Raw genomic sequence first — 14,506 nt, forward strand, 5'->3', positions numbered from 1 at the left:
AGAAAGTTTACCTTTAAGAGCACTTAAGAACAAGAACATCCGATCCTGTGACAGCCCCGTACAATGGTTTTTTTCAAAATAAAATACGAGTGTAAAGTCATGATAATAAAAAGCTTGTATTAAAGTCATAAAACAGTTTCTCTGCATTCACTGGATCCCGAAAGTTTCAGTCTTCCTTTTGTCTTTTTTTACAGTTTTCTGCATAAATATTCTGCCTTTAAAAAACAGGAAGTGGAGTCCCAGTGAAATCCAGTTCAAGGCCGCGAGAGACGGTCGAGTTCAGCATCGAGTTACAAAACACATTCCTGAAGAAGAGGGAATAAATAATAAAAAACATGGAGAGCAAATCCAACATCTGGCAGCACATGTGTCCGAGGGGAACACGTACGACACAACACGTCTACATTAAGTTAAATTAAGATATATAAAATTAAGTTATGGAATCAAATCCACCCTGATGTATATATGTGTATGTGTACATATATATATATATACACACATACATAAATAACATATATGTATATATACATACATATGTATATATATATATACATACCTATATATAACAAATATATTATATATATACAAAAATATATATTAAAATATATATATAGATAGATATATACATATATATACATACATATATTTATAAATATATACAAATATGTATATATATATATTTATTCTTCATATATATATTTATATATATATACATATTCTTGAGTAAGTCTATGGTCCTTCTAGTCCAGCGGGCTCTGGAAGATGAGTCGGACGCAGCCGGCCTCGGCGCCCAGCGGCTCGATGCAGAACGGGCACGCGGCGTGGAAGGTGTGCGTGCCGCGCGGCAGCGGGATGCGGCTCCAGAAGGCCGTCGTCTTCTCCGAGCCGACGTGGCCGCAGGGCACGAAGGCGTGCGTCGGCGGCTCGGCGTCCACGCAGAAGCCCGCCTCGCAGCCCAGCCACAGCGGCTTGTAGGGGCCCCGCGTCCGGCACATGGGGCACTCCCGCTCCGGGCACGCCGCCTCCACCTCGGGGTGGCGGCGGCCGCCCCAGCCGTGGTAGCCGTGCACGTGGCCGCAGCGCAGGTAGGCCCAGGGCCGCCGCTCGTCCACCACGTCCTTGCGCCGCAGGCTGGGGAACGCCAGCGTGTTGAGGCCCACGGGGCACTGCGGCCGCCCGGCGTTCAGCTCCTGCCGCAGCGCCTCCAGGTGTTTGACGGTGGGCGTGTGCGCCAGGCCCTCCGCCGTCCGCCACAGCAAGGTGGCGCCGCAGAGGTCCACGAGGGAGCCGTCCACCAGCTCGTTGGACTCGGGCTCCACCTGGAGGAGAGAAGATGAGAACCGGATTCATCTCTTCTGATGACGGACGGCGAAGGTTCACCGAAAGCCGCCGCCACGTGGGCGTTAGAGAGAGAGACTACCATCTTGCCCCTCTGCGGAGACGACCTGGTTTCCCGCAGCGTGAAGACGTCGCCGCAGACGGACATCTCCCTCCACAGGCCGGGCCTGGAGCCCTGGCTGAAGCCGTGGCGCGGGTTCATCACCAGCACGCCGTTGGTGGTCAGTCCGTCCATCTGACCGTCCTGCGTCCGCCACTTGGCGGCTTTCTCCTGCGAGAGACGTCCAGACCGATTAAATATCACCCATCCATCCATCCACCCATCCACCCACCATCCATCCATTGACCGGTTCCCGCGCCGCCTACCCCGAGGAAGATGTTCTTGGAGGAGTCGAAGCCCGCGGCGTAGATCTTGGCGCCGTAGGGAGGATCCCTTTGGCAGATGATGCGGCAGGCGAAGCGGGAGATGGTGCTCTGGGCCGCTTGGCCGTCGGCGTGGGCGTGGCCCCCGGGCAGCGTGTCCGTCACCACGAAGTCGATGGGAGTCTCTGTGGAGCGGCCGATCTGCGGACGGAGACAATGGCGTTGTATGAAACGAGCTTTCAGAGCGAAACTATGATGACGTCACTACTATCTGTTTTCTTCTCTTTTTTTTTCGAATGGAGAGTTTCTGGAGTTTTTAATCAAAGCAATTTGTTTGCCGCTTTGTTGATTCTCATTTCCGTTTCCAACTTCCTCAGTTGTGGTTTTCTTATTGCTGACAGGAAATTCTACCGAGCGGCAAAAAACCCAGACGCAGAAATGTGTGGTGGTCAAAAAACACAAAACAAAACAAGATAAAAACATCAAAAGGCTATTTGTCATCGCTGTGAAGAAGTTCACTGAGGAGGGAGAAAAGGCAAGTTGAAGAAAATAAAGCCTTTATAGTGAAACCTAAAACTATCTCAAACTTTAAAAAGGACGGTTCATCCAAAAATTACAAGTACATATTTTTCCTCCCTTACCAGTCAAACTGTTTATCACTAGATTATTTTGGTGTGAGTTGCTGAGAGTTGGAGACGTCGGTCTTTTACTTTGACCAAAATACTACAATTGAAAATGTCAACAGCGAGACACAGTCCCGACGACTGGTCCTTTAGACCGGTCGCTGGCCCTTTAAACCGGTCGCTGGCCCTTTAAGCCGGTCGCTGGCCCTTTAAGCCGGCCACTGGCCCTTTAACCCGTCTTTTGGCCCTATAAACTGGTCGCTGGCCCTTTAAGCCGGCAGGTCGTGGTCTCACACCGACCTGGAACATGTCCGTGTGGTCGTCTTGGTTGTACTCCACCACCACCGTCTGTGCCCGGGACAGAGTGTATGAGATGCTGTGCTGCTCCTTGTTGCTGACGGCCTTCAGAGAAACACACAGGAGACACACGGTTACACGGCGTGGACTGTCTCACACACACACACACACACTTCACACACACTTCACACTCTGATGTTTCTTCCGGGACATTGGAGGTCTGCTCACCTTGGCGGCCTGCGGCGTGCAGGACGGGTGGACAGTGCTCGCCTTCACGCCGTTGGCCTTGTTCCGGCGACACAGAGCGAAGCGGCTCTTCTTCCTCCCCTTGTCGCCGTCGGGCAGCGAGCCGTTGCACCTGAACACACCGCGAGGGGGAAAAGGTCAGAAGAGCCACGCAGGGGTTCTGCAAACACAGATACAGAATACAGCACAGATATTTAGAGATTATTATGAATAATGTATGTATATATATTATATATATACATACACATTATTGCTTTTATTATATATATATATATATATAAATATATGTTATAAATAAATAAATATATATGCATAAATATATATTCATATATATATTAGGGCTGTGAAACGATTACAAATTGTAATCATCTTAATCACAGGTTTCTGTGGATTAATCATGATTAATCACATATTACCGATATTCTCGGAATATTTTTGTGAGAACATGAAGATTTATGACAAAAGACGGATATATACATTTATACACGGGTGCACATAACTTGCTCACCAGTGTGCTTTTCCGTCCCGATGTACGCGCACACGCAGAATCGGAGCTCTGCGGCGCGCGAGACGGAGATCGGAGTCGTGTTAACGCGACACGTAGAGACAGAATGACACGCTGCTGGTTAGAGACGACCAACAACAGACGGATTGGAAGCTCATTCTGCGCATGCGTTAAATGCGTTAAAAAAATGAACTAATTAATCCTGTAATTTAATCATAACGCGTTAACGCATTATTTTTCACAGCACTAATATATATATAAATATATATTCATATAAAAATATATATTCATATTAATATAGATAAATATATTTTCACATATGTATAAATATATGTTTATATATAAATAAACATATAAATACATATATAAATATGTATATAAATATATATAAATACATATATACATACTCATATAAATATATATTTTATATATACATTTATATATAAATAAATAGATAGATAAATAAATAAATACATCTAAAAAATACATATGTATAAATGTGTAGATGAATGCACATATTTCCATCCCATAATTCAAGCAGAAGCCCGATACATCATGTGATGCTACAGTGTGACGTTCGAGGCTCCCAGACAGATTTATTTCAGTTCTGGACTCAATAACACAAAAGCAAACAAAAGCAGTGCAGACTCTGGGCTCCACAGGAGCTCCCTTGTGTCCGGTGAAAGGCCGCCGGTCCGTCAGGAAGCTGCATTCTTTACTGCGGTGGAGCCTCACTCGCGCTGAGCCGGGGTCAGGCTGAACCACGCCGAGCACAGTCAACAAACACGACTTAGTGGAGGAGGCACAAAGCCCCGAGTCTGAGTGAAGACCGACGAGCCTCCCACGAGTCAGGTCCTCAAAAGACTTGTTTTGAGTCTCTCATTGAATTCGCCTCTTTTATTCATTCCAGTCAAATAAAACTTTATAAAAATGTAACATCAAAAAAAAAAATCCACCTACTTACATTATGGATTCTGATTTTACAGATTAAATCCACATTATCATTATAAATCTAAACCTGAACATATTCACCCATTTAATATTATATTAATGTCACTGGAGCTTTTTTCTAATATATTTTCAGTATATCTATTTCTTTTCAAATATTCTTCATTTATTTGTGGAATTTTTGTATTAATCTTTTCACCAGTTTGTTGTCTTTGGTCTCGGCCGTCATGTCTTCTTCTGAGACCAATGAAATAACAAAAAGTCAAATTCCACGTGTTCCAAACTCGGCTAATAAAACGGATTCATTTAAAGTACAAATGTCTTTTCAGTCTTTAAAACTTAACGTGATAAATCGAGAGTAATGTCTGCCGAAAATATGGAGTTGGTTCATAAATACGGAGTTTCATCTTTAAGGAGTCCAAGTAAAGTAACCAAAACCGAGAGTATCAAGCAGTTTCCCTCCACTTCCTTTATGCTAAACTATGCTAAGCTATGCTAAGCTAGGCTAAACACGCCCCCTCCGTGTTCCCAGGCGTTTCTCTCCCCGGCGACAGGAAGCTTCGCGTGGGAGAGGAAAGCCGGAAGCTCGTGGTGAAGCTCTTGGACCTGAACTATGCAGCGTTTATTCGGGGGACATTTATTCTCGTCTGGATCTGACAAAGAAAGTAAAAGAAAAGCAAAAAGCACATCGTGGTGAAGATTAATGTCGCTTTAGAAAAGGCCGGTGGTTATCTTCAGAGCCAGGCGGGTCACGTCAACAGGCGGGGTGCAGAGAGAGAGAGAGGAGACATTCTTTGGCTGGATAATGACAACTTCCTGCTTTTTCAGATAAAGTGTAGACCACCACCTCCTCCTCCTCCCTATGAACATGCCTCTGTTTTCACAAACCCGTTGGGTTTCACATGTGGAGCCGATGATATGCCCCCGGGGGGGGGGCTGTGAAGGTCACTCTGAAGGTCACACTAAGGTCACTCTGAAGGTCACTCTGAAGGTCACACTAAGGTCACTCTGAAGGTCACTCTGGTTTCTCTGCATGTGACATGTTCGAGCTCGTCTAACAGTCAGCCTGCAGTGGAACAACTTCTTCTTCTTCCTCCTTCCCTCCCTCCTCCTCCCCCCCCTTCCTCTCCTCCTCCTCCCCCCTCCTTCTTCTTCTCATTTTTCTCCTCCTTCTCCTATTCATTCCCCTTCTTCTCCTCCTTCTACCCTTCTCCTCCTTCTTCTTCCTATCCTTCTACTTCTTCTTCTCCCCCTCCTCCTCTCCAACGGCTTTAAAATAAAACTCTGGACATTTAAGAAAAGGCGTAAACTAAATCCTGCTGACTTGTGAATGCGAAGCCGATTCTGTATTGATGGTTGTCGTGGCGACCGAGATGAGCTTCACCCAAAATAAATGAAAAGATAAACGGTTAAAAACTGAAACGTTTCCTGACGAACGCAAATAAAGCCGCCGCGGCCCATCGGCTCGGAGAGTTCTCGTTATACCTGAAAAGTGTGACGCGTCTCTGAAACACAGACGTCGTCCTTCAGAGAATGAAAAGGAGCTCCGGGAGGAGGTGAAGGGCCCAAAACAACGAGCCCAGAGCACCCCGGAGGCTTCTTACCCGAGCACGATGAGCTCTCCATATTTCACCGGTCCTTTGGTGGAGGCGGGGGAGGTGGAGATGCTTTCCTGACCAACAGAAAACATCTGGGCGGCCTTCACGGGAAGAGGAGGAGGAGGAAGAGGAGGAGGACTTTCACCGTCAGCCTCAGAGCGCCTCCATCAGCGCTGGTGCACACACCTGCAGACGCACAACCACACGCCTTCAGGGTCACGACTGTATCGGAACTTTGGATATTTCACTTAAAAACCCTTCGGCAGGAGTGTGAACAACACACACACACACACACACACACAAAGGCTTCAACACACAATACACCCACTGTCTTTGTATGGGGGCTGGGGGTTTGGGGGCGGAGCCAATCGTGGGAGTCAATGCGTGACTTCACTGCCGCACTGAGTGGGGTCGTTGTTGTTGTTGTTGTGTGTGCGTCCGCGACGGGGGCGACTCGCTCGGCCTTTTGTGCCGTCCACAATGTCCCCGTCCTCTCTCTCTCTGGACGCTTTGCATCAAATTCTCATATTTATCATATTTTTTTGTGGCGAGTTGGGACCACAAAAAAAAAAAAAGAAAGAAACTCGGCCGAATGTTTTTCACGCCTGCGCGGCGCGTTTTAAAAGTTCACGTCAGCAGGTTGTGAAATGCCATTTTTTAAGTTGCATTTACGAGATTAAAATCCAGATCGGAGTCTGAAGTCTGTAGCTTCCTTGAGATCAAAGGGACGGGAAACCAGAACGGCTTTGAGGGCGAAAACATCCATTAGTGTCCGAGGTCAGGATGTGGTGCGATGAAGAGCGTGAAGATTATTATCATCATCTTCATTCTGCATCCCTGTGTGCTGAGGAACAGCCGCCATGCACTTCAATATGCTTTAATTCTGTCCGTAAGGTATTTTAAGTATCTATATATCTAAAGCAGCTTTGTTTATCGTTGAGGGTTTACTGGAGTTTACAGTTCATAACATTATTATTCACAGACGCAGCTCTGTTGGAGTAAAGGCCACTTATTTAAAGAAGCTATCCCGTTTCTGACCACTAGAGGCGCTGTGGAGCATTCGCCTACGAGTCGATTACGGATAACCGATCGCCGCGAGTCGACCCGCTCTGACGATTGATCGATGACATCATGCGTCGGCTGAGAGGATTTGATGATGCAACACAGGCGGCGACTTTCTTTCAAAGGTTTAGGATTAAGGATTAAGACACTGGAGCATCACCTGGCGTCTGCGTCACGGGAAAGTTATCACAATATCTTTGGTTGCGTTTAAAAGACATTTATAGATGCCACACACACACACACACACACACACACACCCTCCCCCAGTGAACTGCAGGAGGACAGAGACCCATTCACCGCCTGTGACTGGACACCAGATGAAGAGGACGACTTCTAAAGTGACTTCACTCCTCCACAACAACCGCTCCTTTGTGGACTCCCTTTGACCCCCCCCCCCCCCACACACACACACACACACATGGGGGGGGGGGTGAATCACACGTTGCCGATTTCATCCCTCGCTTGAGCCTCGGATCTCACGGTTTCTGATCAACAAAAGAGTTTTGACTGCAGTTTGAGAAACATTGATCCCAAAAGGTCGATATCGGGTATAATTTATACTTTATGTTGTGAAAAAAAAAATCTAAAAACAAAAAAATTAAGGAACATTTTCCTCAATACAACGCAGAGTTAATGATGACGCAATATAATGTAAACACACAGGTCTCACTGAGGCCTGTGAGCTGGAGCAGGGACTCCTGACCAATCAGATCACTGGACGACTTGTGGCCTTTGCAGATCAGTCAGTGTTGTGTTCAACACCCTGTAGGTGCAACAACAACAACAACAACAACAACAACTCTGGAGTCAGAATCGTCTCCATTGTTGTCGTCGTGACTCTTCGGTTCCGGAGGCACAGCTGACGTCGCTTGACAGTTTAACAACAGCTTGACAACAGCATTAGCCCCTCCCCCTCCGCCAGCTGTTCTCATTGGTTGATTACTTTGTGTCACGATGCCAGATTCAGCAGATTCAAAAGGCCCCGGGCACCTGCAGAGCCGCCGCTTTGAATATTACGGCTCCAAGTCGACTGACGGGAACAACAAGACTTCTGAATTTGCATATTTTCTCTCTCTCTTTCTTTCTCTCTCTCTCTCTCCCGTTAAGTTGAGTTTGTGTCAAATTTACTGCTCAAAGTAAACAGAAATCAAGTCTGGACTCATTTAGATCTTAACAAAACTAAAACCAGCCCCGAAGAGGAAATACCTCCTGGTAAACACAACACACACACACAACTAACCCAGTTCTGCATGGCAACAGACAGAGATAAAGGCTGTGAGGTGGCAGTGCCTGTCAAACGGCAGAGGAGTGTGAGTGTGAGTGTGTGTGTGTGTGTTGGTTGGAGGGAGGTCATACGGACAATACCATCAGTGTGCACCAATGATTCCATTAAGGGCCGATTAGGGCAGCAGTGCGGTCCCATCACAGCTCCATGTAAACAGAGCAAGTCAAAACTCTGAATTAAGACGCGTTTAACCAGATTAAGACTCGTCCATCTGTGAATTAAAAAGATAAGTTACGTAAAGCGGCGCCGGAGGATCGACTCAAGATAAATATCCTAATGACATCATTATAATTAAAGTTGTAGACATTTCTCATTTAAAGAGGTCTTGATATTATACAAGAGCCAAATAAAAAGACTCTAAATAACTTAACACTGATCCGGGGGGGGGGGGTAGTTCAATATCATCACATAGAAACTTTATATATAAATCATTATCATAATAATTGTATTTGTCCAAATTAAATGATCTGATCTCACCCTAAAAGCAGATCTGTGGAAACACAACGAGTTGCGTTTAACGTTGATTATCGTGTGATATATAATTCACATTTTGGATAACTGCCTCGTTGTTCCCTTTAGAAACTGTTAACCAGCTGATAAGACGCGCAAATATCGACACATCCGACAATTGGGATTATTTGTTTTTTTCTTAGCAGATGACGTCCAGAGAAATGTGCACATCAGCCACGACGGCTGGATGTTTTATTTCATTAAAAAAGTGAGTATTTTACACATTTTATCCTGCATGAAAAAACTAAAACAAGTGTTGATTTTGTGATTTCCACCTCATCTCCCATCACTTCTCTCCACCCTCTTCTCGTTTGATCCCCCCCTCCGATCTCTCTCCGGGTCGTAGGTCGACGTGTGTCGACGCGTCAACAGGCTGAACAAAAGGGGGCAAAACTTTCAAAGTTTATGGCGGGGGAACAAAAGCAGCGTCTGTGGGGACAGATGCTCCCCGTTGGGACGGTGCATAGTAATCAAGTTTGTGTGGCCGGACGCACAAAAGAGGCCAGCTGGGCGGCCTGGAAGCCTCGGCCCAACACGCTACATGCATGATCACAAACAAAAAGTACATGTGGATATATTTAAAATCACCTGGGAAGAAAAAGCCAACCTAAAAATAAAATCTGTCGTGGAAAATCACAAACATATAGAAAGATTATAGAGTATATGAGTATTTAAAGATGATAACACACTGGAGTAGTATGTGTATACTTACAGTACAATCTGAATTTAGCACCACACACATTGTAAATAAACATAGTATTGTGCCACTTAAAGGAGACAATGAAGAACGTAAAGCAATACTTTAAAGCAGTATAATTACTGTCATGTTTTGATTTTATTCATGTTTTTTACTAATGGAATATTTAACTAAGTGATACTTGTGGATAGTATCATGATACGTTACATAAATACAATTGTACACAAATTACCCAAGTATTAAAAGCAGATTAAAAACAACATGGCGTGAACGTTTTTGGATATTAAAGATTTTTTTTAATTTTTATTAATTAAAACAATTTGCCATGTATGACTATTTAGGGACATTTTAGATTTAAAAATAGCGTATATAAATATTTAAATATATATATTTATGAATATATAAAGTTAGACGATAAACGTCCTCTGACGTTAACGAGCTCGTTATTTTTGGCACATTTAGCAGTTGGTGACGTCAGAGAAAAATGAAAATTTTAAACTCCTTTTTTTAACGGATAAAAAAAAAAAACTCACCAAAGTAAACCGCTCGCGCAAAAACCGTTTCAGTCTCCCGGGTGAAGCGTCCCGTTCCCGGTGGTCCGCGGTGTCAACTGTCTCCGAGCAGAAACGGTAGTTCGGTGTCCAACCGGTAGTTCTAACGAGTTTTCAGCTGCACCGGACTCCGTTAAATTGAGCAGACAAAAAAAAATCACCGAGCTTCCGGCTTCCGTATCTGTTCTCCTAGACATACTTCCGGTTGGGATTTCAAAGTAAAACGAGTAAATTCATTGCGCAACATTTTCTAAATCTAAATGCCCAACTTAATTAAAGCAGGAAACAGTTGATGGTGAGAGAGTATTTATGGATATAGTTGTAATGTTTTCATTGTGATTATAATAATAATAAAACTCCATAAAAAGGACAAAAAAAGTGTTTAGCAGATGTCAAAATGTCTGTTTCGTCCCTCATTTAAGAGAATAGTTAAGTGTTTTTGTATATCTGATTCTCACCATGGTCTCTCTCTCTCTCTCTCTCTCTCTGTATTCCACTCATTAAATGTCATGTTGGATGTTGTTTTACTGTTTTTCTGTCAATAAAAGAACCGTTAGGAGTCTTTTGTTTATGAAATAAATAGACTGTAAGATCCTTGCTGCGCGTAACTAGAGCGGCATCTACTGACAGGCGAGGGGAACTACTGTTTATCAGCCACACAAAACACATTGAGGGCTTTAATCTGTTTGAAATAAATACAAGTTAAAGTTTTTTTAAATTATTTTATATTTATATATATATATATACACATTTCATATATAAATACATTTTATATAACATATATGTATACACATTTTATATATTATACATAGATTTTATAAAATATATAGAGATTTTATAATATATATATAGGGATTTTATAAAATATATAGAGATTTTATAATATATATATAGGGATTTTATAAAATATATAGAGATTTTATAATATATCCATCCATCCATCATCAATACCGCTTATCCTCATTAGGGTCGCGGGGGCGCTGGAGCCGATCCCAGCTGACATAGGGCGAAGGCGGGGGACACCCTGGACAGGCCGCCAGTCCATCGAGGGCAATAATATAATATATATATAGGGATTTTATAAAACATATACTGTATTTTATATATGTATGTATAAATACATACATATATAATATCTCAGTATAAACACATATTTAATGTCCAGTCTCATCATTGGTCAGAATAAATTAAAGAGCTCTTTTAAGTAAAGAAAACCCCAAAACGTTTTGATGGGAATGTTTTTATATAAACATATTTTATACTGTACTTTTTAAAGGGGCGGCTTTAGCTCAGTGGGGTAAGAGGGCCGTCCTGCAACCGCAGGGTTGTGGGTTCGATCCCCGCTCTCCCCCCATTTGCAAGTCAGTGTCGTGAGCAGGCACAAACTTGATGACCCCAGTTCGGGCGCTCGCAGCCCACTGCTCAAATAACTAAGGGATGGTGGGGGTTAAATGAAGAGAAAAAAGGATTAATAGGATTAATAAAGTGTATTATATTAAAAAACTGAAGCACTTTCTATGAGTTTGTTTATTTATGTTTTTATTTAATTGTTAAAAAGCAAAAGTATTTTTCTTTGTGCTTCCATGATAAAATGCACAACACTGGTGTGTTTGTGGTGTATTTGTGTTTTGGGTGTATTTGTCCAACCGGGCAGTGACTCGGCCAGCGAGCATCAAATAAAATACCATTACATATTTGAAAGGATTTAAATGGATTTTGTTTTTCACTTTCCAGTCTTTCTCTGTCGTTTCCTCCTCCCTCCCTTGGCCCTTTCCTTTTGACCTCATGTCCTGCTTCCTCCCATTCTGTTGCTCTCCTCGTGGAAAGTGGCGACCATGCAGTCGGCTTTCTGTAAATAAATGGGAGAAGCAGCTTCTGACCTGTGAGGTGAGTTGATTTCTACCTCTCAAGTGTACATTTATTTTACATGAGTTTCATTCCTGTGGAGGCTCATCTTCATCACTCTTTAAAGCACAAGTCTAGTGATATTCTTTTTTTTTACATTACATTACATGTCATTTAGCAGACGCTTTTATCCAAAGCGACTTACAATAAGTGCATTTCAACCTAGAGTACAAACTAAGAACAACAAGAATACAGGAAGTAACATTTCCTCAACATAGTCGAACCACAAAAGTACCATAAGTAAGTGATATTTAAGTGCCACTGAAGTGCAAATCTGTGTTTTAATCCAGATATAGTCGGAAAAGGTGTGTTTTCAGTCTCCGACGGAAGATGTAGAGACTTTCTGCTGTTCTGATGTCAGTGGGGAGCTCGTTCCACCACTGAGGAGCCAGGACAGCAAACAGTCTGGATGTAGAGTGATGAGCTCGAGGTGCAGGAGTCACAAGTCGGTCGGCTGTTGCCGAGCGGAGCGAACGTGATGAGGTGTACGGTGTGACCATATCCCAGATGTAGACGGGGCCCGATCCGTTCAGAGCACGGTACGCCAGAACCAGTGTTTTGAAGCGGATGCGGGCAGCCACCGGTAACCAGTGAAGAGAGCGGAGGAGCGGAGTGGTGTGGGTGAATTTCGGGAGACTGAAGACCAGTCGAGCTGCTGCATTCTGGATGAGCTGCAGAGGTCGGATGGCCTTAGCAGGTAGACCAGCCAGGAGGGAGTTGCAGTAGTCAAGGCGTGAAATGACCAGAGCCTGGACCAGAACCTGTGCCGCCTTCTGAGTAAGAAGAGGCCGTGTTCTCCTGATGTTGTGCAGCATGTACCTACAGGAACGCGCTGTCGCAGTGATGTTGGCCGTCAGGGAGAGTTGACTGTCTAGTGTCACCCCGAGGTTCCTGGCAGTCAGGGTAGGGGCCAACACAGAGCTGGTGAAGGTGGTAGTCAGGTCATGGGTGGGGGAGCCTTTCCCTGGAAGGAATAGTAGCTCAGTCTTGTCAGGGTTGATCTTCAGGTGGTGAGCAGACATCCACTGAGAGATGTCAGTCAGACAGGCAGAGATTCGCCGCCACCTGTGTTTCGGACGGTGGAAGAGAAGATCAGTTGGGTGTCATCGGCATAGCTATGGTAGGAGAAGCCATGCGAATGACAGAGCCGAGAGAATTTGTACAGAGAGAAGAGGAGAGGGACCCAGGAGCCTTGAGGAACCCCAGTAGTGAGAGGAAGAGGAGGGGACCCAGGACGGAGCCTTGAGGAACCCCAGTAGTGAGAGGAAGAGGAGGGGACCCAGGACGGAGCCTTGAGGAACCCCAGTAGTGAGAGGACAAGGATCAGACACAGATCCTCTCCAAGTTACCCGGTAAGTGCGGTCGGAAGAGAAAAGAGCGAGTGCAGTGCCTGAGATCCCCAGTTCCTGAAGAGAAGAGATAAGGATCTGGTGGTCCACGGTGTCGAATGCTGCAGAAAGGTCTAGAAGGATAAGGACAGAGGAGAGAGAGGCTGCTCTAGCAGTGTGAAGGATAAGGACAGAGGAGAGAGAGGCTGCTCTAGCAGTGTGAAGCTGCTCAGAGACAGCAAGGAGGGCAGTCTCTGTTGAGAGGCCCGCCTTGAAACCAGACTGGTGAGGGTCAAGAAGGTTGTTGCTGTGGAGATATGAGGACACTTGGCTCAAGATAGCTCGCTCCAGAGTTTTGGAGAGAAAAGGAAGAAGAGAGACCGGTCTGTAGTTGCTGACTTCAGACGGGTCGAGCGTGGGTTTCTTCAGGAGAGGGTTGACTCTCGCCTCCTTCAGAGAGTTAGGGAAACAGCCAGTTGAGAGGGAGCTGTTAATAAGATGGGTGAGAAAGGACAGAAGATCAGGAGCAATAGCCTGGAGAATGGGAGACGGGACGGTGTCAAGGGCGCAGGTAGTCGGTCGAGCGGAGGTCACCAAGCTAAGAACTTGATTGGGAGACAAGGGGGTGAAAGAGGAAAGAGAGGGGGATGAAGAAGTTAGTGTTGGTGAGGTGATAGAAGATGGATTAGTAAAGGAGGAGCGGATGTCGTCTATCTTGTTTGTAACATAGTCGACAAAGTGGCTCGGCAAAAGGGTGGAAGGAGGAGGGGGACAGGGGGGATCAAGGAGGTTGGAAAAGATAGAGAAGAGTTTTTTGGGGTTAGAGAAGGAAGACTGAATTTTGGTCAGGTAGAAAGAGCTTTTGGCTGCAGAGATAGAGGCAGAGAAAGAAGAGAGAAGAGATTGATAGAAGAGCAGGTCTTCCGCTTGATTCGATTTGCGCCATTTCCTTTCCGTCGCTCGCAGGGTGGCTCTCTCGGCGCGCACCGAGTCCGACAACCACGGAGCCGGAGAGGATTTCCGAACCGGTCGTGTCTTAAAAGGACAAAGAGAATCAAGAGATGAAGACAGGGAAGAGAGGAGAGTGTCTGTGGCAGAGTTAGGCTGCATGAGTGAGAAGCAGCTAGTTGAGGGGAGAGCAGATAGGACAGAGGAGGCCAGGGAGGAGGGACAGAGGGTGCGAATGTTGCGGCGTACAGGTGCAGAGTCTGTAGATATGGGTGGGTTGTCAGTACCAGAGAGCGAGAGAG

At 45.0% G+C, this 14,506-nt stretch overlaps 1 protein-coding gene across 1 annotated transcript; it reads right to left on the bottom strand.

Annotated features, from left to right (window-relative positions):
* Positions 1-685: 685 nt before the first annotated feature.
* On the bottom strand, positions 686-10,165 carry LOC130189551 (E3 ubiquitin-protein ligase pellino homolog 1-like). Its single transcript, XM_056408412.1, has 7 exons — positions 10,006-10,165; positions 5,925-6,104; positions 2,850-2,979; positions 2,625-2,726; positions 1,705-1,902; positions 1,421-1,609; positions 686-1,319 (listed from the first exon to the last, which is right to left on the bottom strand). Exons 2-7 carry the CDS (start codon positions 6,008-6,010, stop codon positions 741-743), a joined length of 1,284 nt encoding a protein of 427 aa, XP_056264387.1. The 5' UTR covers positions 6,011-6,104; positions 10,006-10,165; the 3' UTR covers positions 686-740.
* Between the last annotated feature and the right edge of the window lie 4,341 nt (positions 10,166-14,506).

The sequence above is a fragment of the Pseudoliparis swirei genome, chromosome 24, assembly GCF_029220125.1.
Source record: "Pseudoliparis swirei isolate HS2019 ecotype Mariana Trench chromosome 24, NWPU_hadal_v1, whole genome shotgun sequence".
NCBI lineage: Eukaryota > Metazoa > Chordata > Actinopteri > Perciformes > Liparidae > Pseudoliparis > Pseudoliparis swirei.